The 25,189-nt window shown below is 42.7% G+C and overlaps 1 protein-coding gene across 1 annotated transcript in view; it reads left to right on the top strand.

Moving 5' to 3' along the window:
* The window catches only part of LOC132826614 (uncharacterized), a 211,727-nt gene that overhangs the window by 50,039 nt on the left and 136,499 nt on the right, over positions 1–25,189 (top strand). The window contains exons 25-28 of the mRNA XM_060842569.1: positions 7,451–7,513; positions 9,302–9,364; positions 11,128–11,190; positions 16,684–16,746. Of these exons, the coding sequence (XP_060698552.1) occupies positions 7,451–7,513; positions 9,302–9,364; positions 11,128–11,190; positions 16,684–16,746 (252 nt within the window). The remainder of the gene's footprint in view (positions 1–7,450; positions 7,514–9,301; positions 9,365–11,127; positions 11,191–16,683; positions 16,747–25,189) is intronic.

The following is a 25,189-nucleotide window of genomic DNA, read 5'->3' as shown; positions in this document are numbered from 1 at the left end:
CCACTGACACCCTCCTTCGACTGACTGAACTGGTCCTCACCCTGAATAACTTCTCTTTTCAATCCTCCCACTTCCTCCAAACTAAAGGAGTTGCCATGGGCACCCGCATGGGCCCCAGCTATGCCTGCCTCTTCGTAGGATATGTGGAACAGTCCATCTTCCGCAACTACACTGGCACCACCCCCCACCTTTTCCTCCGCTACATCGATGACTGTATCGGCGCTGCCTCGTGCTCCCACGAGGAGGTTGAACAGTTCATCAACTTTACTAACACCTTCCATCCCGACCTGAAATTCACCTGGACTGTCTCAGACTCCTCCCTCCCCTTCCTAGACCTTTCCATTTCTATCTCGGGCGACCGACTCAACACAGACATCTATTATAAACCGACTGACTCCCACAGCTACCTGGACTACACCTCCTCCCACCCTGCCCCCTGTAAAAACGCCATCCTATATTCCCAATTCCTTCGTCTCCGCCGCATCTGCTCCCAGGAGGACCAATTCCAACACCGCACAGCCCAGATGGCCTCCTTCTTCAAGGACCGCAGATTCCCCCCAGACGTGATCGACGATGCCCTCCACCGCATCTCCTCCACTTCCCGCTCCTCCGCCCTTGAGCCCCGCTCCTCCAACCGCCACCAAGACAGAACCCCACTGGTTCTCACCTACCACCCCACCAACCTGCGCATACAACGTATTATCCGCCGCCATTTCCGCCACCTCCAAACGGACCCCACCACCAAGGATATATTTCCCTCCCCTCCCCTATCAGCGTTCCGCAAGGACCACTCCCTTCGTGACTCCCTTGTCAGATCCACACCCCCCACCAACCCAACCTCCACCCCCGGCACCTTCCCCTGCAACCGCAAGAAATGTAAAACTTGCGCCCACACCTCCACACTCGCTTCCCTCCAAGGCCCCAAGGGATCCTTCCATATCCGCCACAAGTTCACCTGTACCTCCACACACATCATCTATTGCATCCGCTGCACCCGATGTGGCCTCCTCTATATTGGTGAGACAGGCCGCTTACTTGCGGAACGCTTCAGAGAACACCTCTGGGCCGCCCGAACCAACCAACCCAATCACCCCGTGGCTCAACACTTTAACTCCCCCTCCCACTCCACCGAGGACATGCAGGTCCTTGGACTCCTCCACCGGCAGAACACAACTACACGACGGCTGGAGGAGGAGCGCCTCATCTTCCGCCTGGGAACCCTCCAACCACAAGGTATGAATTCAGATTTCTCCAGCTTCCTCATTTCCCCTCCCCCCACCTTGTCTCAGTCGGTTCCCTCAACTCAGCACCGCCCTCCTAACCTGCAATCCTCTTCCTGACCTCTCCGCCCCCACCCCACTCCGGCCTATCACCCTCACCTTGACCTCCTTCCACCTATCCCACCTCCATCGCCCCTCCCCCTAGTCCCTCCTCCCTACCTTTTATCTCAGCCTGCTTGGCTCTCTCTCTCTTATTCCTGATGAAGGGCTTATGCTCGAAACGTCGAATTCTCTATTCCTGAGATGCTGCCTAACCTGCTGTGCTTTGACCAGCAACACATTTGCAGCTGTGATCTCCAGCATCTGCAGACCTCATTTTTTACTTACAAGGATGTTGCCAGGGTTGGAGGATCTGAGCTATAGGGAGAAGCTGAACAGGCTGGGGCTGTTTTCCCTGGAACGTCGGAGGCTAATAGGTGACCTGATAGAGGTTTACAAAATTATGAGGGGCATGGATAAGATAAATCGACAAAGTCTATTCCCAGGGGTCAGGGAGTGCAGAACTAGGGCGCATAGGTTGAGGGTGAGAGGGCAAAGATATAAAAGAGACCTAAGATGCAAATTTTTCACGCAGTTTATGAAATGAGCTGCCAGAGGATGTGGTGGAGGCTGGTACAATTGCAACATTTAAAAGGCATTTGGATGTGTATATGAATAGGAAGGATTTGGGGTGATATGGGCCGGGTGCTGGCAGGTGGGACAAGAACGGGTTGGAATATCAGGTCAGCATGGACGGGTTGGACCGATGGGTCTGTTTCCATGCTGTACATCCCTATGACTCTAAGAATCAACTGCTACAACACAAACAACTACCACAACTGGATATACAGCCAGTTCCACAACTGGTGAGTAACAACCCCTTTCACATTTCATTACAATGTATTTTCACATCAGATTGCCTTCATAGCTTCAACCACTTGTCTCTGAAAGTATGTCCAAATATTCTTCAGAGCTCTTGTCCATTTCACATTCCTGTGGTGCGATGGAAGTGTACATTGATTAGATTATTGTAAAATCTCTGTAAATCAGTCGCTTTGCGTTTCTGATTAAAAATCACAAGAGTGGCGTCTAAACTAAGTTGGCATCTGGTGATTTTGAATATCATTCATACATTTCAGAAGAAACAACCACATCTGTACCACCAACTACAATTGGCTCTACCAGTGCTTCGACTAGAGATGAGTGAGGAATTGCCTCAGTGTGGAATAGAAAGGCCTGAGAGGGAAATGATATTATTACCTTAGTTCTTTACTCGGGCATTTCTGACAAATGAATAGTTTCATCCTCGCAAAGCAATGTCTTAACTTCAAAACTAAAATACGAAAGTCAACAGTGCTCGAGCACATCCAAATCACGGCAGCTACCGGGGTATCTGGCACTGGATATGTCTGTGTTTTTGTGATGCTGACATTTGCACAATAATGTCTTCTCCCAACATGGGCATATTGAATGTGATTGCATTTGTTTCACTTCAGAACAAACAACGACAACAACAGGGATTACCACCATACCGAGTTCAACTGCCAGTTCCACAACGGGTGTTTGCTGCCTTTTTTCATTCAACATGATAAATAATTAAACAAGATGAATTGGTGACAATTTAAATCCTCGGTCAGTGGAATTCTAGTGTCAGTTGAGATTGACGTGTCATTCTCAAAGCTCAGGATTTTGTGGGATCACAAGCCGTTCCTGAGACTTGAACATCACCATCATCCACAGCTTTAATCTCCAGCAAACAATCTCCCTGGTATTAGATCAGGAATGTTTCCCACTCAGCGTACAGATAAATGTTAACAATCGATTATTACCAGTGTAACCCAACAAACAGGATTGGTTTACCACAACATTCTTGATTACCCAACCCCATTATGAACGTTAAGTGTCTGCTCAAACATCAAATTTAACAAAACAAGGTGAGGGCTCAAAACAAAGTGCTGGCATGACGGTGATGTGACAGAACATAAAGAGGATTTTCACTAGTAACTCAGCCGATGTGGCATCATCTCTGTGACCAGAAACACAGTCAGCGCTCCAAATCCTCTGACTTTTTTGGAACTTTGCAATAAATCATTGGGCTTCCAGCATTAGAACATGTGTGAAGTATTTCCTCTGAACATGGTGTGATGCTGAACATTTCACTGATAACCGCTTCCATCCAGCAACAAGGAATTGTGCTTTTGTGAAAGTACAATTAAATGTAAAAAATGCAGCCATGATAGTTCCTGGGTTAGAATGCTCCAATTCTCATGCTTCATATGGGTATTAAAAATTGGCCAACATTTCTATTGGTCATCTTATTGGTGAATGGTCATTCTGGTCCAATACACACACACCGAACGCCTCCAGTTCAACTGTTGTTTGACTGATAGAGATTGTACGCAAGCGATTGTGTTCTCCACATGATTCCATTGGAGACATCCAGTGTCAATTTGTCCAAAACACTTTAAGGCTACTCAGTGAATCACAAGAGTATGTAAAGTCTATTAAAGGAGTGGGATTGCTGTATTATCCCTCCAGCAATTCATCACAGGAATTTTGTTCAGACTACCAATTTCAATTTAGCTAGGAATATCAAACATCAACAACACTGCCGACCACAACCGGCCCAAGGTCAACCTCCCCAGAAACAAGTACACCTGGTCAATCTAAAATTCATGTGTGCTGGTATTTGGGATATGATTTACAAAGTGCCTCAAGGACAGGAGCTGGTGCAGTTGACATTGGATATTGAGTTCCCAGAAACCCTGAAGTCATGGGTAGAATCAGAAATTGTCATGGAAAATAGGTCCAAAGTTCTTTCAGAGCTCTTTCCATTTCACATTCCTGTGGTGCGATGGAAATGTACATAGATTAGATTATTGCAAAATCTCTTTAACTCAGATCACTTTGCCTTTCTGATTAAAAATCACAAGAGTGGAGTCTAAACTAAGTTGGCATCAGGTGTTTTTGAATATCATTCATACATTTCAGAAGAAACAAACACATCTGTACCACCAACTACAACTGGCTCTACCAGTGCTTCGACTAGAGTTGAGTGAGAAATTGCTTCAGTGTGGAAGAGAAAGGCCTGAGAGGGAAATGATATTATTACCTTAGTTCTTTATTCGGGCATTTCTGACAAATGAATAGCTGCATCCTCGCGAAGCAATGTCTTAACTTCAAAACTAAAATAGAAATGATAGCAGTGCTCAAGCACATCCGAATCACGGCAGCTACCGGGGTAGCTGGCACGGGATATGTCTGTGTTTCTGTGATGCTGACATTTGCACAACAATGTCTTCTCCCAACCTGGGGGTATTGAATGTGATTGCATTTGTTTCACTTCAGAACAAACAATGACAACAACAGGGATAACCACCACACCGAGTTCAACTGCCAGTTCCACAACGGGTGAGTGCTGTCTGTTTCATTCAACATGATAAATAATTAAACAAGATGAATTGGTGACAATTTAAATCCTCGGTCAGTGGAATTCCACTGTCAGTTGAGTTTGACGTGTCATTTTCGCAGCTCAGGAGTTTATAGGATCACAAGCCATTCCTGAGACTTGAACATCACCATCATCCACAGCTTTTATCTCCAGCAAACAATCTCCCTGATATTAGATCAGAAATGGTTCCCACCCAGCGTGCAGATAAATGTTAACAATCAATTATTACCAATGTAACCCAACAACCAGGATTGGTTTACCAGAACATTCTTGATTACCCATCCCCAATATGCACATTAAGTGTCTGCTCAAACATCAAATTTAACAAAACAAGTTGAGGACTCAAAGCAAAATGCTGGCGTGATGGTGATGTGACAGAACATAGAGAGAATTTTCACTAGTAACTCAGCAGATGTGGCATCATCTCTGTGACCAGAAACACAGTCAGCGCTCCAAATCCTCCGACTTCTTTGGAACTTTGCAATAACTCATTGGGCTTCCAGGATAAACACATGTGTGAAGTATTTCCTCTGAACATGGTGTGATGATTAACATTTTGGTGATCTCCGCTTCCACCCAGCAACAAGGAATTGTGCTTTTGTGAAAGTACAATTAAATGTTAAAAATCCTGCTTTGCTACTTTCTGGTTTAGAATGCTCCTTTTCTAATGTTTCATGTGGGTGTTAAAAATTGGGCAAAATTTCTATTAGTTATCGTATTGGTGAATGGTCGTCCTGGTCCAATACAAACACACCAAACGCCTCTAGTTCAAATGATGTTGAACTAATACAGATTGTACGCAAGTGATTGTGTTCTCCACATGATTCCATTGGAGACCTTCAGTGTCAAATTGTCCAAAACACTTTAAGGCCACTCAGTGAATCACAAGTCAATGTAAAGTCTATTAAAGGAACTGGGATGGCTGTATTATCCCTCCAGCAATTCATCCCAGGAATTTTGTTCGGACTACCAATTTCGAGTTTGCTATGAAAATCAAACATCAACAACACTGCCGACCACAACCGGCCCAAGGACAACCTCCACTGAAACATGTACACCTGGTCAATCTAAAATTCATGTGTGCTGGAATTTGTGCTATGATTTACAAAGTCTCTCAAGGACAGATTTGAACATCACCATCATCCACAGCTTTAATCTCCAGCAAACAATCTCCCTGGTATTAGATTAGAAATGGTTCTCACCCAGCGTGCAGATAAATGTTAACAATCGATTATTACCTGTGAAACCCAACAAACAGGATTGGTTTATCACAACATCCCCAATATGCACATTACGTTTCTGCTCAAACATCAAATTTAACAAAACAAGGTGAGGGCTCAAAGCAAAATGCTGGCGTGGTGGTGATGTGACAGAACATAGCGAGAATTTTCACTAGTAACTCAGCCGATGTGGCATCATCTCTGTGACCAGAAACACAGTCAGCACTCCAAATCCTCCGACTTCTTTGCAACTTTGCAATAAATCATTGGGCTTCCAGCATTAGAACATGTGTGAAGTATTTCCTCTGAATATGGTGTGATGATTAACATTTCGGTAATATCCGCTTCCATCCAGCAACAAGGAATTGTGCTTTTGTGAAAGTACAATTAAATGTTAAAAATGCTGCCATGATACTTCCTGGTTTAGAATGCTCCTTTTCTCATTTTCATATGGGTATTAAAAATTGGCCAACATTTCTTTTGGTCATCTTATTGGTGAATGGTCATTCTGTTCCAATACACACACACCAAACACCTCCAGCTCAAATGATGTTGAACTGATAGAGATTGTACGCAAGCAATTGTACACTCTACATGATTCCATTGGAGACATTAAGTGTCAAATTGTCCAAAACACTTTAAGGCTACTCAGTGAATCACAGAACAATGTGAAGTCTATTAATCGAGTGGGATTGCTGGGTTATCCCTACAGGAATTCATCCCAGGAATTTGGTCAGTCTTACAATTTCGAGTTTGCTAGGAAAATCAAATATCAACAACACTGCCGACCACAACTGGCCCTAAGACAACCTCCACTGAAACATTTACACTTGCTCAAACTAAAATTCATGTGTGCTGGTATTTGGGCTATGACTTCCAAAGTGTCTCAAGGACAGGAGCTGACCCAGTTGACATTGGATATTGTGTAGCCAGAGACCCTGTAGTCATGGGTAGAATCAGAAATTGTAATTGAAAGTAGGACCAAAGTTCTTTCAGAGCTCTTGTCCATTTCACATTCCTGTGGTGCGATGGAAGTGTACATTGATTAGATTATTGTAAAATCTCTGTAAATCAGTCGCTTTGCGTTTCTGATTAAAAATCACAAGAGTGGAGTCTAAACTAAGTTGGCATCTGGTGATTTTGAATATCATTCATACATTTCAGAAGAAACAACCACATCTGTACCACCAACTACAATTGGCTCTACCAGTGCTTCGACTAGAGATGAGTGAGGAATTGCCTCAGTGTGGAATAGAAAGGCCTGAGAGGGAAAGATATTATTACCTTAGTTCTTTACTCGGGCATTTCTGACAAATGAATAGTTTCATCCTCGCAAAGCAATGTCTTAACTTCAAAACTAAAATACGAAAGTCAACAGTGCTCGAGCACATCCAAATCACGGCAGCTACCGGGGTATCTGGCACTGGATATGTCTGTGTTTCTGTGATGCTGACATTTGCACAATAATGTCTTCTCCCAACTTGGGCGTATTGAATGTAATTGCATTTGTTTCACTTCAGAACAAACAACGACAACAACAGGGATAACCACCACAGCGAGTTCAACTGCCAGTTCCACAACGGGTGAGTGCTGTCTTTTTTCATTCAACATGATAAATAATTAAACAAGATGAATTGTTGACAATTTAAATCCTCGGTCAGTGGAATTCTAATGTCAGTTGAGATTGACGTGTCATTCTCAAAGCTCAGGATTTTGTGGGATCACAAGCCATTCCTGAGACTTGAACATCACCATCATCCACAGCTCTAATCTCCAGCAAACAATCTCCCTGATATTAGATCAGGAATGTTTCCCACCCAGCGTACAGATAAATGTAACAATCGATTATTACCAGTGTAACCCAACAAACAGGATTGGTTTACCACAACATTCTTGATTACCCAACCCCATTATGAACATTAAGTGTCTGCTCAAACATCAAATTTAACAAAACAAGGTGAGGGCTCAAAACAAAGTGCTGGCATGACGGTGATGTGACAGAACATGAAGAGGATTTTCACTAGTAACTCAGCCGATGTGGCATCATCTCTGTGACCAGAAACACAGTCAGCGCTCCAAATCCTCTGACTTTTTTGGAACTTTGCAATAAATCATTGGGCTTCCAGCATTAGAACATGTGTGAAGTATTTCCTCTGAACATGGTGTGATGCTGAACATTTCACTGATAACCGCTTCCATCCAGCAACAAGGAATTGTGCTTTTGTGAAAGTACAATTAAATGTAAAAAATGCAGCCATGATAGTTCCTGGGTTAGAATGCTCCAATTCTCATGCTTCATATGGGTATTAAAAATTGGCCAACATTTCTATTGGTCATCTTATTGGTGAATGGTCATTCTGGTCCAATACACACACACCGAACGCCTCCAGTTCAACTGTTGTTTGACTGATAGAGATTGTACGCAAGCGATTGTGTTCTCCACATGATTCCATTGGAGACATCCAGTGTCAATTTGTCCAAAACACTTTAAGGCTACTCAGTGAATCACAAGAGTATGTAAAGTCTATTAAAGGAGTGGGATTGCTGTATTATCCCTCCAGCAATTCATCACAGGAATTTTGTTCAGACTACCAATTTCAATTTAGCTCGGAAAATCAAACATCAACAACACTGCCGACCACAACCGGCCCAAGGTCAACCTCCCCAGAAACAAGTACACCTGGTCAATCTAAAATTCATGTGTGCTGGTATTTGGGATATGATTTACAAAGTGCCTCAAGGACAGGAGCTGGTGCAGTTGACATTGGATATTGAGTTCCCAGAAACCCTGAAGTCATGGGTAGAATCAGAAATTGTCATGGAAAATAGGTCCAAAGTTCTTTCAGAGCTCTTTCCATTTCACATTCCTGTGGTGCGATGGAAATGTACATAGATTAGATTATTGCAAAATCTCTTTAACTCAGATCACTTTGCCTTTCTGATTAAAAATCACAAGAGTGGAGTCTAAACTAAGTTGGCATCAGGTGTTTTTGAATATCATTCATACATTTCAGAAGAAACAAACACATCTGTACCACCAACTACAACTGGCTCTACCAGTGCTTCGACTAGAGTTGAGTGAGAAATTGCTTCAGTGTGGAATAGAAAGGCCTGAGAGGGAAATGATATTATTACCTTAGTTCTTTACTCGGGCATTTCTGACAAATGAATAGTTTCATCCTCGCAAAGCAATGTCTTAACTTCAAAACTAAAATACGAAAGTCAACAGTGCTCGAGCACATCCAAATCACGGCAGCTACCGGGGTATCTGGCACTGGATATGTCTGTGTTTTTGTGATGCTGACATTTGCACAATAATGTCTTCGCCCAACCTGTGGGTATTGAATGTGATTGCATTTGTTTCACTTCAGAACAAACAACGACAACAATAGGGATAACCACCACACCGAGTTCAACAGCCAGTTCCACAACGGGTGAGTGCTGTGTTTTTTCATTCAACATGATAAATAATTAAACAAGATGAATTGGTGACAATTTAAATCCTCTGTTAGTGGAATTCAAGTGTCAGTTGAGTTTGACGTGTCATTCTCACAGCTCAGGAGGTTGTGGGATCACAAGCCATTCCTGAGACATGAACATCACCATCATCCACAGCTTTTATCTCCAGCAAACAATCTCCCTGATATTAGATCAGGAATGTTTCCCACCCAGCGTGCAGATAAATGTTAACAATCGATTATTACCAGTGTAACCCAACAAACAGGATTCGTTCATCACAACATTCTTGTTTACCCATCCCCAATATGCACATTAAGTGTCTGCTCAAACATCAAATTTAACAAAACATGGTGAGGGCTCAAAACAAAACGCTGGCGTGATGGTGATGTGACAGAACATAAAGAGAATTTTCACTAGTAACTCAGCCGATGTGGCATCATCTCTGTGACCAGAAACACAGTCAGCGCTCCAAATCCTCCGACTTTTTTGGAACTTTGCAATAAATCATTGGGCTTCCAGCATTAGAACATGTGTGAAGTATTTCCTCTGAACATGGTGTGATGCTGAACATTTCACTGTAATCCGCTACCATCCATCAACAAGGAATTGTGCTTTTGTGAAAGTACAACTAAATGTAAAAAATGTTGCCATGATAGTTCCTGGGTTAGAATGCTCCAATTCTCATGCTTCATATGGGTATTAAAAATTGGGCAACATTTCTATTGGTCATCTTATTGGTGAATGGTCATTCTGGTCCAATACACACACACCGAACGCCGCCAGTTCAACTGTTGTTGGACTGATAGAGATTGTACGCGAACGATTGTGTTCTCCACTTGATTCCATTGGAGACATTCAGTGTCAATTTGTCCAAAACACTTTAAGGCTACTCAGTGAATCACAAGACAATGTGAAGTCTATTAAAGGAGTGGGATTGCTGTATTATCCCTCCAGCAAACATCAAAGGAATTTTGTTCAGACTACCAATTTCGATTTAGCTAGGAAAATCAAACATCAACAACACTGCCGACCACAACCGGCCCAAGGACAACCTCCCCTGAAACAAGTACACCTGGTCAATCTAAAATTCATGTGTGCTGGTATTTGGGATATGATTTACAAAGTGTCTCAAGGACAGGAGCTGGCCCAGTTGACATTGGATATTGAGTTCCCATAGACCCTGTAGTCATGAGAAGAATCAGAAATTGTCATGGAAAGTAGTTCCAAAGTTCTTTCTGAGCTCTTGTCCATTTCACATTCCTGTGGTGCGATGGAAATGTACATTGATTAGATTATTGTAAGATCTCTGTAACTCAGATCACTTTGCCTTTCTGATTAAAAATCACGAGAGTGGAGTCTAAACAAAGTTGGCATCTGGTGATTTTGAATATCAATCATACATTTCAGAAGAAACAACCACATCTGTACCACCCACTACAACTGGCTCTACCACTTCCTGGACTAGAGATGAGTGAGGAATTGCTTCAGTGTGGAATAGCCAGGCCTGAGAGGGAAATTATATTATTACCTTAGTTCTTTACTCGGGCATTTCTGACAAGTGAATAGCTGCATCCTTGCGAAGCAATGTCTTAACTTCAAATCTAAAATACGAAAGTCAGCAGTGCTCGAGCACATCTGGCACTGGATATGTCTGTGTTTCTGTGATGCTGACATTTGCACAAACATGTCTTCTCCCAACTTGGGTGTATTGAATGTGATTCCATTTGTTTCACTTCAGAACAAACAACGACAACAACAGGGATAACCACCACACCGAGTTCAACTGCCAGTTCCACAACGGGTGAGTGCTGTCGTTTTTCATTCAACATGATAAAGAATGAAATAAGTTAAATCAGTTAAAACTTAAATTCTGGTCTATGAAATTTCTCTGTCAATCGAGGTCAATATGTCGTAGTCTCAGCTCACGTGTTTGTGGGAAGTTGAACCATTCCTCAGAATTGACCATCAATATCAAAAGCTTTGTCTTTGGCAGAGAATCTCCCTGGTATTGGATCATAATAGGTTCTCACAGGGTTCCCACAACCCAGATGGCCTCCTTCTTCAAACACAACAATTTCCCCCCAGACGTGATCGGTAATGCTCTCCACCGCATCTCATCCACTTCCTGCTCCTCTGTCCTTGAGCCCTGCCCCTCCAATCGGCACGAGGACAGAACCCCACTGGTCCTCACCTACCACCTCACCCACCTCCGTATACATCATATCATCCGTTGTCATTTCCCCCACCTCCAAACGGACCCCACTACCAGCGATATATTTCCCTCCCTCCCCTATTAATGTCCCACCATAACTCCCTTGTCAGGTCCACACCTCCCACCAACCCAACCTCAACTCCCAGCACATTCCCCTGCAACCGCAAGAAATGCAAATCTTGCGCCCACACCTCCCCCCTTACTTCCCTCCAAGGCCCCAAGGGATCCTTCCATATCCGCCACACATTCACCTACACCTACACACATCATTTACTGCGTCTGCTGCACCCGATGTGGCCTCTTCTACATTGGGGAGGCAGGCCGACTACTTGCGGAACGTTTCGGAGAACACCTCTAGGACACCCGGACCCACTAACTCAACCACCCCGTGGCTCAACACTTCAAATCCCCCTCCCACTCCACCAAGGACATGCAAGTCCTTGGACTCTTCCATCTCCAGACCATAGCAACATGACGGCTGGAAGAAAAGCGCCCCAATTTCCACCTAAGAAACCTCCAATGCCAAGGAATGAACTCAAATTTCTCCAGTTTCCTCATTTCCCCAACCCCCACCTTGTCTCAGTCCCAATCCACAAACTCAGCACCACCTTTCTAACTTGCAATCTTCTTCCTGACCTCTCCGCCCCCACCAGCACTCTGGGCTATCACCCTCACCTTTACCTCCTTCCACCTATCACATTTCCAACACCCCTCCCCCAAGTCCCTCCTCCCTACCTTTTATCTTAGCCTGCTTGGCATACTTTCCTCATTCCTGAAGAAGGGCTCATGCCCGAAACGTCGATTCTCCTGCTCCTTGAATGCTGCCTGATCTGCTGCGCTTTTCCAGCAACACATTTTCAGCTCGGATCTCCATCATCTGCAGTCCTCACTTTCTCCCACAGGGCATACTAATAAATGTTCATAGTTGATGAGTGCAAATGTAACCCAACACCCAGGTTTAGATTTTCATACCAATATTGATTACCTATTCCCATTGTACATTTGCCCTTGATATTAAGTCTCTGCTTTTTCATCAACTTTATCGAAAGAAGATTAAGACTCACAACAGAATGCTGGTTGTTCTGGTGATGTGACAGAACAAGAAGAGAATTTTCTGAAGAAAGACAACAGATGTGTTATCATCTCCATGTCCAGAAACACAATCAACAATCCCAGTCCTTCCACTTCTTTGGAATTTTGCTCTGATTCCTCTGGCTTTCTGTAAAAATGTACACCAAGTATTTTTTTGGAACATTGTGTGACGATTGGCATTCTGGTGATATCTGCTCCCAAACAGGAACGATGAATTTTGCTTTTTTAAAGTACAGTTAAATGTTCAGAATTCTTCTTTGTCACTTATGTAATTTGAATGCTCCTTTTCTATTTGCTTCATGTGTGAGTTAAGTATTCTCCAACTTTTCTATTGGTGATCTGTGTTGGTAAATGGTCTTCCTGGTCCTATAAACACCTGCCAAACTACTTCAGTCCAAATGATGTTGAATTTGTGGGACACACATGGAAGGGATTGTCTTCTAACCCTGATTCCAACTGAGACATTCAGTGTCAATTTGACCAACACACTTCGAGATTCCTAAGTGAATTACAGGACAACACGGATTATATCAAAGGAGTAGGATTACTGTGTGATCACTCTAGCAATTACATTATAGAGTCAGACCCTTCGGTGCAACTCTTCCACGTTGATCAGATATCCTTACCTAATCTGGTTCCAATTGCCAGCACCTGGCCCATATCCCTCTAAACCCTTCCAATTCATTAGCCCATCTAGATGCCTTTTAAATGCTGTAATTGCACCAGCCTCTCCCACTTTCGCTGGCAGCTCATTCCGTTCAAGCATGACCCTTTGTGTGAAAAGCTTACCCTTTAGGTAACTTTTATATATTTTTCCCCCCTCACCCTAAACTTATGGCCTTTTAATCTGGACTCGCCCACCACAGGGACCTTGTCTGTTTATCGTATCTGTGCCCCTTATGACTATACAAACTTCTGTAAGGTCACCTCTCAGCCTCTGACACTCCTCTGACAGCCCCAGACTATTCAGCCTTTCCCTATTGTTCAAATCCTCCAACTCTGGCAACATCCTTGTTAATCTTTTCTGAACACGTTCAAGTTTCACAACATCCTTTCAAATTTGCTGTGAAAATCAAATATCAACAATACTTCCAATGTCAACCGGTCTAAATTCAACTTCCACTGATACAGGTACACCTAGTGAAGCGGAAATTCACGTGAGCTGGTGTCGGATCTGAGATTCACAAAGAGTCTCGAGGTCAGGATCTGGTGACATTGACATTGGATATTGAGTTCCCATAGACACTGTAGTCATGGGAAGAATATTACATTTTCATTGATCCACTGCAGTCTGGCTTCTGAGCTATGCCTCAGTCGTCTGATTTCTAATAATTAAGCGACAGATGGAGAACATTAAGATGTCCAGGTGTAACAGAGTGACAGCATGGAAATCTTTTCCCATGGGGTCCCAAATGATTAGTGTTAGTCAGAACATTGTATTGATCTCAATGATAATTCAGGTAATTGCTTTTGTAGAGGAGTTTACATTTCATCCATGGGACCAGTGAGGACAGCCTTTGTCGTTGTACATCCACCTCTCAGTTTTCAGTCTGACCATTTGTAACCATGTCCCACACTGAGAATCTGAGCATTCAATTTGGGAAAGTGATGACTGCTCTCAAAATGGCTGCTGAGGGAGGTTTCACACAATGTTCTAGTGTTCACTGTGTTGTGCTTTGCCCATCTCCAGATGAAGTCTGGTAGCAAATCAAAGGGATCTTCAGGTGATGGGTAACATTGATGTTATGAAGCAGGTGGATCAGCCAATCACATTCAGCATTATCACAGTGGCATTACAAGGTTTATGGCAGCATGGTGTGCCTTCAGTTTTGAATAACCATGTCAAACATTAATAATAATTCTCAGTTTAGGATTACTATTGGCACAAATTTCACAGAAGAAAACATTTCATTTGTTAAATTAAATGCTGTGAATAGTATGATGCAGCAGCATGAATCAATAATATGGAATTTTCTTAATGCAGTGACAAAATCAAATTGAATACAATATTGATAAATGTGTGTCTTTCTCTTCAAAAGAAGCGACCACAACAACAGGGACAAGCACCACAACTGCAACGACTGTCAGTTCTACAACTGGTGAGCAAATTCAATTTAACAATCAGGAAGCATTTTGCCCAAATATTTTTCTTCATGTTGGCATTTGACAATGTCTTTGCTTCTTCATCACCCAAACATAACTTGTGTTCTGAAGACCTGCATTAATTTGTGTCTAAATTTCTAATCAGTTTGAATGTATGAATCTCAATTCCCCCATTGAAGGAAAACACATATTTTGTTGTTACTCAGTTTACACAAATCGGTTGCACTCCTTTTTTCTCATGCCTTCACAAAGAAATGAAATGTAAATCTTTCACAACCTGTTGCATTCCAATTGGATGTAATGGTTGTGAATGCATTTCTTGAGGTATAGTGGACAGCGAAGAGGGTTACCTCAGATTACAACGGGATCTGGACCAATTGGCCAATGGGCTGTGAAGTGGCAGATGGAGTTTAATTCAGATAAATGTGAGGTACTGCATTTTGGGAAAGCAAATCTTAGCAGGATTCATACACTTCATGGTAAGGTCCTAGAAAGTGTTGCTGAACAAAGAGATCTTGGAGTGCAGGTTCATAGCTCCTTGAAAGTGGAGTCACAGATAGATAGGACAGTGAATAAAGCATTTAGTATGCTTTCCTTTATTGGTCAGAGTATTGAGTACAGGCATTGGGAGGACATGTTGCGGCTGTACAGGGCATTGGTTAAGCCACTGTTGGAATATTGCAAGCAGTTCTGGTCTCCTTCCTATCAGAAAGATGTTATGACACTTGAAAGGATTCAGAAAAGCTTTACAAGGATGTTGCCAGGGTTGGAGGGTCTGAGCTATAGGGAGAAGCTGAACAGGCTGGGGCTGTTTTCCCTGGAACGTGGGAGGCTGAGGGGTGATCTGATAAAGGTTTACAAAATTATGAGGAGCATGGATAAGATAAATAGACAAAGTCTTTTCCCTGGGGTCGGGGAGTCCAGATGTAGAGGGCATAGGTTTATGGTAAGAGTGGAAAGATATAAAAGAGACCTAAGGGGCAACGTTTTCACGTAGTTTATGGAATGAGCTGCCAGAGGATGTGGTGGAGGCTGGTACAATTGCAACATTTAAAAGTCATTTGGATGGGTATATGAATAGGAAGGGTTTGGGGTGACATGGGCTGGGTGCTGGCAGGTGGGACAAGAACGGGTTGGGATATCTGGTCAGCATGAACAGGTTGGACCGTAGGGTCTGTTTCCATGCTGTACATCTCTATGACTCTAAGAATCAACAGCTACAACACAAACAACTACCACAACTGGATCTACAGCCAGTTTCACAACTGGTGAGTAACATCCCCTTTCACATTTCATTACAATGTATTTTCACATCTGATTGCCTTCATAGCTTCAACCACTTGTCTCTGAAAGTATGTCCAAATATTCTTCAGAGCTCTTGTCCATTTCACATTCCTGTGGTGCCATGTATGTATACATTGATTAGATTGGTGAAAGAATTCTGCAACTCAGGTCACTTTGCCTTTGTGATAATAATTGCAAGAGTGGATTCTAAACTAACTTGTCATCTGGTAATTTTGAATACCATTCATACCTTTCAGAAGAAACAACCACATCTGTACCTGCAACTACAACTGGCTCTACCAGTGGTTCGACTAGAGTTGAGTGAGGAATTGCTTCAGTGTGGAATAGAAAGGCTTGAGAGGGAAATGATATTATTACCTTAGGGCATTTCTGACAAATGAATAGCTTCATCCGCGCGAAGCAATGTCTTAACTTCAAAACTAAAATACGAAAGGCAGTAGTCCTTGAGCACATCCAAATCACGGCAGCTATCGGGGTATCGGGCACTGGATATGTCTGTGTTTCTGTGATGCTGACATTTGTACAATAATGAATTCTCGCAACTTGGGCGTATTGAATGTGATTGCATTTGTTTCACTTCAGGACAAACAATGACAACAACAGGGATAACCACCACACCGAGTTCAACTGCCAGTTCCACAACGGGTGAGTGCTGTCTTTTTTCATTCAACATGATAAATAATTAAACAAGATGAATTGGTGACAATTTAAATTCTCGGTCAGTGGAATTCCAGTGTCAGTTGAGTTTGACGTGTCATTCTCACAGCTCAGGAGTTTGTGGGATCACAAGCCATTCCTGAGACTTGAACATCACCATCATCCACAGCTTTAATCTCCAGCAAACAATCTCCCTGGTATTAGATCAGGAATGGTTCACACCCAGCGTGCAGATAAATGTTAACAATCGATTATTACCAGTGTAACCCAACAACCAGGATTGGTTTACCACAACACTCTTGTTTACCCATCCCCAATATGCACATTAAGTGTTTGCTCAAACATCAAATTTAACAAAACATGCTGAGGTCTCAAAGCAAAATGCTGGCGTGATGGTGATGTGACAGAACGTAGAGAGAATTTTCACAAGTAACTCAGCAGATGTGGCATCATCTCTGTGACAAGAAACACAGTCAGTGCTCCAAATCCTCCGACTTTTTGGAACTTTGCAATAAATCATTGGGCTTCTAGCCAAAAAACATGTGTGAAGTATTTCCTCTGAACATGGTGGGATGCTGAACATTTCAGTGATATCCGCTTCCTTCCAGCAACAAGGAATTGTGCTTTTGTGAAAGTACAATTAAATGTTAAGAATGCAGCTTTGCTACTTCCTGGTTTAGAATGTTCTTTTTCTAATGTTTCATGTGGGTGTTAAAAATTGGCCAACATTTCTATTGGTCATCTTATTGGTGAATGGTCATCCTGGTCCAATGCACACATATCAAACGCCTGCAGTTCAAATGTTTGTATTCAAGCGATTGTGTTCTCTACATGATTTCATTGGAGACATTCAATGTCAAATTGTCCAAAACAGTTTAAGGCTACTCAGTGAATCACAAGACAATGTGAAGTCTATTAAAGGAGTGGGATTGCTGTATTATCCCTCCAGCAATTCATCACAGGAATTTTGTTCAGCCTACCAATTTCGAGATTGCTATGAAAATCAAACATCAACAACACCGCCGACCACAACCGGCCTAAGGACAACCTCCACTGAAACATGTACACCTGGTAAATTTAAAATTCATGTATGCTGGTATTTCTGCTTTGATTTTCCAAGTGTCTCAAGGACAGGAGCTGGCCCAGTTGACATTGGATATGGAGTACCCATAGACCCTGTAGTCATGGGAAGAATCAGAAATTGTCATTGAAAGTACGTCCAAAGTTCTTTCAGAGCTCTTGTCCATTTCACATTCCTGTGGTGCAATGAAAATGTACATTGATTAGATTATTGTAAAATCTCTGTAACTCAGCTCACTTTGCCTTTTTGATTAAAAATCACATGAGTGGAGTCTAAACTAAGTTAGCATCTGGTGATTTTGAATATTATTCATACATTTCAGAAGAAACAGCCACATCTATACCACCAACTACAACTGGCTCTACCAGTGGTTCGGCTAGAGATGAGTGAGGAATTGAATCAGTGTGAAATAGTCAGGCCTGAGAGGGAAATGATTTTATTACCTTAGTTCTTTATTCGGGCATTTCTGACAAATGAATAGTTTCATCCTCGCGAAACAATGTCTTAACTTCAAAACTAATATAGGAAAGTCAGCAGTGCTCAAGCACATCCAAATCACGGCAGCTACCGGGGTATCTGGCACTGGATATGTCTGTGTTTCTGTGATGCTGACATTTGCACAATAATGTCTTCTCCCAACTCAGGCGTATTGAATGTGATTGCATTTGTTTCACTTCAGAACAAACAACGACAACAACAGGGATAACCACCACACCACGTTCAACTGCCAGTTCCACAATGGGTGAGTGCTGTCTTTTTTCATTCAACATGATAAATAATTAAACAAGATGAATTGGTGACAATTTAAATTCTCGGTCAGTGGAATTCCAGTGTCAGTTGAGTTTGATGTGTCATTCCCACAGCTCAGGAATTTGTGGGATCACAAGCCATTCCTGAGACTTGAACATCACCATCATCCACAGCTTTAATCTCCAGCAAACAATCTCCCTGGTATTAGATCAGGAATGGTTCACACCCAGCGTGCAGATAAATGTTAACAATCGATTATTACCAGTGTAACCCAACAACCAGGATTGGTTTACCACAACATTCTTGTTTACCCATCCCCAATATGCACATTAAATGTTTGCTCAAACATCAAATTTAACAAAACATGGTGAGATCTCAAAGCAAAATGCTGGCATGATGGTGATGTGACAGAACGTAGAGAGAATTTTCACAAGTAACTCAGCAGATGTGGCATCATCTCTGTGACCAGAAACACAGTCAGCGCTCCAAATCCTCCAACTTTTTGGAACTTTGCAATAAATCATTGGGCTTCCAGCAAAAAAAACATGTGTGAAGTATTTCCTCTGAACATGGTGTGATGCTGAACATTTCAGTGATATCCGCTTCCTTCCAGCAACAAGGAATTGTGCTTTTGTGAAAGTGGGCGGCACGGTGGCACAGTGGTTAGCACTGTTGCCTCACAGCTACTGTAGACCCGGGTTCAATTCCCGACTCAGGCGACTGACTGTGTGGAGTTTGCACGTTCTCCCCGTGTCTGCGTGGATTTCCTCCGGGTGCTCCGGTTTCCTCCCACAGTCACAAAGATGTGCGGGTCAGGTGAATTGGCAAAGCTAAATTGCCCGTAATGTTAGGTAAGGGGTAAATGTAGGGATATAGGTGGGTTGCGCTTCAGGGGGTCGGTGTGGACTTGTTGGGCCGAATGGCCTGTTTCCACACTGTAAGTCTAATCTAAAAAAAATCTAATCTACAATTAAATGTTAATAATGCAGCTTTGCTACTTCCTGGTTTAGAATGTTCTTTTTCTAATTTTTCATGTGGGTGTTAAAAATTGGCCGACATTTCTATTGGTCATCTTATTGGTGAATGGTCATTCTGGTCCAATACACACACAACAAATGCCTCCGGTTCAAATGATGTTGAACTGATAGAGATTGTACGCAAGCGATTGTGTTCTCTACATGATTCCATTGGAGACATTCGGTGTCAAATTGTCCAAAATACTTTAAGACCACGCAGTGAATCACAAGACATTGTGAAGTCTATTAAAGGAGTGGGATTGCTATTTAATCCCTCCAGCAATTCATCACAAGAATTTTGTTCAGACTACCATTTTCGAGTTTGCTATGAAAATCAAACATCAACAACACTGTCGACCACAACCGAACCAAGGACAACCTTCACTGAAACATGTACACCAGGTAAACCCAAAATTCATGTGTGCTGGTACTTGGGCTATGATTTACAAAGTGTCTCAAGGACAGGAGCTGGCCCAGTTGACATTGGATATTGAATTCCCATAGACCCTGTAGTCATGGAAAGAATCAGAAATTGTCATTGAAAGTAGGTCCAAAGTTCTTTCAGAGCTCTTGTCCATTTCACATTCCTGTGTTGCCATGGAAATAAACATTGATTAGATTATTGTAAAATCTCTGTAACTCAGGTCATTTTGCCTTTCTGATTAAAAATCATAAAAGTGGAGACTAAACTGAGAAGGCATCTGTTGTTTTTGAATATCATTCATACATTTCAGAAGAAACAACCACATCTATACCACCATCTACAACTGGCTCAACCAGTGCTTCGACTAGAGATGAGTGAGGAATTGCTTCAGTGTGGAATAGCCAGGCCTGCGAGGGAAATAATATTATTACCTTAGTTCATTATTCGGGCATTTCTGACAAATGAATAGCTTCATCCTCGCGAAGAAATGTCTTAACCTCAAACCTAAAATACGAAAGTCAGCAGTACTCGAGCACATCCAAATCACGGCAGCTACCGGGGTATCTGGCAATGGATATGTCTGTATTTCTGTGATGCTGACATTTGCACAATAATGTCTTCTCCCAACTTGGGCGTATTGAATGTGATTGCATTTGTTTCACTTCAGAACAAACAACGACAACAACAGGGATAACCACCAAACCGGGTTCAACTGCCAGTTCCACAACGGGTGAGTGCTGTCTTTTTTCATTCAACATGATAAATAATTAAACAGGATGAATTGGTGACAATTCAAATCCTCGGTCAGTGGAATTCCAGTTTCAGGAGAGTTTGACGTGTCATTCTCACAGCTCAGTAGTTTGTGGGATCACAAGCCATTCCTGAGACTTGAACATCACCATCATCCACAGCTTTAATCTCGAGCAACCAATCTCCCTGGTATTAGATCAGGAATGGTCCCCACACAGCGTGCAGATAAATGTTAACAATCGATTATTACCAGTGTAACCCAACAACCAGGATTGGTTTACCACAACATTAGTATTTACCCATCCCCAAGATGCACATTAAATGTTTGCTCAAACATCAAATTTAACAAAACATGGTGAGGTCTCAAAGCAAAATGCTGGCATGATGGTGATGTGACAGAACATATAGAGAATTGTCTAAAGTAACTTACCAGATATAGCATCATCTCTGTGTCCCGAAACACAGTCAGCACTCAAAATCCTCCGACTTTTTGTAACTTTGCAATAAATCATTGGGCTTCCAGCATAAGACCATGTGTGAAACATTTCCTCTGAACAGGGTGTGATGATTAACATTTCGGTAATATCTGCTTACATCCAGCAACAAGGAATTGTGCTTTTGTGAAAGTACAATTAAATGTTAAAAATCCTGCTTTGCTACTTCCTGGTTTAGAATGCTCCTTCTCTAATGTTTCATGTGGGTGTTAAAAATTGGCCAACATTTCTATTGTTCATCTTATTGGTGAATGGTCATCCTGGTCCAATACACACACACCAAACGCCTCCAGTTCAAATGGTATTGAACTAATAGTGATTGTATGCAAGCGATTGTATTCTCTGCATTGTAAAATCTCTGCAACTCAGGACATTTTGCCTTTCTGATTAAAAATCATAAGAGTGGAGACTAAACTGAGAAGGCATCTGGTGTTTTTGAATATCATTCATACATTTCAGAAGCAACAACCACATCTGTACCACCAACTACAACAGGCTCTACCAGTTCTTCGACTAGAGATGAGTGAGGAATTGCTTCAGTGTGGAATAGCCAGGCCTGAGAGGGAAATGATATTATTACCTTAGTTCTTTATCAGGGCATTTCTGACAAATGAATAGCTGCATCCTCGTGAAGTAATGTCTTAACTTCAAAACTAAAATACGAAAGTCAGCAGTGCTCGAGCACATCCAAATCACGGCAGCTACCGTGGTATCTGGCACTGGATATGTCTGTGTTTCTGTGATGCTGACATTTGCACAAACATGTATTCTCCCAACTTGGGCGTATCGAATGTGATTGCATTTGTTTCACTTCAGAACAAACAACGACAACAACAGGGATAACCACCACACCGAGTTCAACTGCCAGTTCCACAACGGGTGAGTGCTGTCTTTTTTCATTCAACATGGTAAAGAATGAAAAAAGTTAAATTAGTTAAAACTTATATCCTGGTCTATGAAATTCCTCTGTCAATTGAGGTCAATATGTCGTAGTCTCAGCTCACGTGTTTGTGGGAACTTGAACCATTCCTCGGACTTGACCATCAATATCAAAAGCTTTGTCTTTGGCAGAGAATCTCCCTGCTATTGGATCATAATAGGTTCCCAAAAGGTTCCCACAACCCAGAGAGCCAACTTCTTCAAATACCGCAATTTCCCCCCACCAGACGTGATCGGCAATGCTCTCGACCACATCTCCTCCACTTCCTGCTCCTCCGCCTTTGAGCCCTGCCCCTCCAATCAACACCAGGACAGAACACCACTGGTGCTCACCTACCACCCCAACAACCTCCATATACATCATATCATCCATTGTCTTTTCCCCCACCTCCAAACGGACCCCACTACCAGGGTTATATTTCCCTCCCTCCCCTATCAATGTCCCTATCCAGTCCCTCGTCAGCTCCACACACACCACCAACCCAACCACAACTCCCAGCACCTTCCCCTGCAACCGCAAAAAATGCAAATCTTGCGCCCACTCCTCACCCCTTACTTCCCTCCAAGGCCCCAAGGGATCCTTCCATATCCGCCATACATTCACCTACACCTACACACATCATTTACTGCATCTGCTGCACCCAATGTGGCCTCTTCTACATTGGGGACACAGGCCGACTACTTGCAGAATGTTTCAGAGAACACCTCTGGGACACCCGGACCCACCAACTCAACCACCCTGTGGCTCAACACTTCAACTCCCCCTCCCACTCAACCAAGGACATGCAAGTCCTTGGACTCCTCCATCACCAGACCATAGCAATATGACAGCTGGAAGAAGAGCGCCTCAACTTCCGCCTAGGAACCCTCCAATCACAAGGAATGCACACAGATTTCTCCAGTTTCCTCATTTCCCCTCCCCCCACCTTGTCTCAGTCTCAATCCTCAAACTCAGCACCACGTTCCTAACCTGCAATCTTCTTCCTGACCTCTCCACCCCCACCTCCACTCTGGGCTATCACCCTCACCTTAACCTCCTTCCACCGATCACATTTCCAGCACCCCACCCCAAGTCCCTCCTCCCTACATTTCCTCGTTCCTGAAAAAGGGCTCATGCCTGAAACGTCGATTCTCCTGTTCCTCGGATGCTGCCTGACCTGCTGTGCTTTTCCAGCAACATATTTTCAGCTCTGATCTCCATCATCTGCAGTCCTCACTTTCTCCCACAGGGCATACTAATAAATGTTAATAGTTGATGAGTGCGAATGTAACCCAACACCCAGGTTTAGATTTTCATACCAATATTGATTACCTATTCCCATTGTACATTTGTCCTTGATATCAAGTCTCTGCTTTTTCATCAACTTTAACTAAAGAAGATTAAGACTCACAACAGAATGCTGGTTGTTCTGGTGATGTGACAGAACAAGAAGAGAATTTTCTGAAGAAAGACAACAGATGTGTTATCATCTCCATGTCCAGAAACACAGTCAACAATCCCAGTCCTTCCACTTCTTTGGAATTTTGCTCTGATTCCTCTGGCTTTCTGTAAAAATGTACACCAAGTATTTTTTTGGAACATTGTGTGACGATTGGCATTCTGGTGATATCTGCTCCCAAACAGGAACGATGAATTTTGCTTTTTTAAAGTACAGTTAAATGTTCAGAATTTTTCTTTGTGACTTATGTGATTTGAATGCTCCTTTTCTATTTGCTTCATGTGTGAGTTAAGTATTCTCCAACTTTTCTATTGGTGATCTGTGTTGGTAAATGGTCTTCCTGGTCCTATAAAAACCTGCCAAACTACTTCAGTCCAAATGATGTTGAATTTCTGGGACACACATGGAAGGGATTGTCTTCTAACCCTGATTCCAACTGAGACATTCCGTGCCAATTTGTCCAACACAATTCGGGATTCCAAAGTGAATTACAGGACAACACGGATTATATTAAAGGAGTAGGATTACTGTGTGATCACTCCAGCAATTACATTATAGAGTCAGACCCTTCGGTGCAACTCTGCCACGCTGATCACATGCCCTTACCTAATCTGGTTCCAATTGCCAGCACCTGGCCCATATCCCTCTAAACCCTTCCAATTCATTAGCCCTTCTAGATGCCTTTTAAATGCTGTTCTTGCACCAGCCTCTCCCACTTCCTCTGGCAGCTCATTCCATTCAAGCATGACCCTTTGTGTGAAAAGCTTACCCTTTAAGTCCCTTTTATATCTTTGTCCCCCCTCACCCTAAACCTATGGACTTTTAATCTGGACTCGCCCACCACAGGGACCTTGTCTGTTTATCGTATCTGTGCCCCTTATGACTATACAAACTTCTGTAAAGTCACCTCTCAGCCTCTGACACTCCTCTGACAGCCCCAGACTATTCAGCCTTTCCCTATCGTTCAAATCCTCCAACTCTGGCAACATCCTTGTTAATCTTTTCTGAACCCTTTCAAGTTTCACAACATCCTTTCAAGTTTGCTGTGATAATCAAATATCAACAATACTTCCAAAGTCAACCGGTCTAAATTCAACTTCCACTGATACAGGTACACCTAGTGAAGCGGAAATTCACGTGAGCTGGTGTCGGATCTGAGATTCACAAAGAGTCTCGAGGTCAGGATCTGGTGACATTGACATTGGATATTGAGTTCCCATAGGCACTGTAGCCATGGGAAGAATCCTAAATTTTCATTGATCCACTGCGGTCTGGTTTCTGAGCTGTGCCCCAGTTGTCTGATTTCTAATAATTAAGCGACAGATGAAGAATGTTAAGATGTCCAGGTGTAACAGAGTGACAGCATGGAAATCTTTTCCCATGGGGTCCCAAATGATTTGTGCTGGTCAGAACATCGTATTGATCTCAATGATAATTCAGATAATCGCTTTTGTAGAGGAGTTTACATTTCATCCATGGGACCAGTGAGGACAGCCTTTGTCATTGTACATCCACCTCTCAGTTTTCAGTCTGACCAG

The sequence above is a fragment of the Hemiscyllium ocellatum genome, chromosome 23 (assembly GCF_020745735.1).
Source record: "Hemiscyllium ocellatum isolate sHemOce1 chromosome 23, sHemOce1.pat.X.cur, whole genome shotgun sequence".
Lineage (NCBI taxonomy): Eukaryota > Metazoa > Chordata > Chondrichthyes > Orectolobiformes > Hemiscylliidae > Hemiscyllium > Hemiscyllium ocellatum.
The sequence above is the reverse complement of the archived record's forward strand: the minus strand, read 5'-3'. Positions and strand labels throughout refer to the sequence as shown.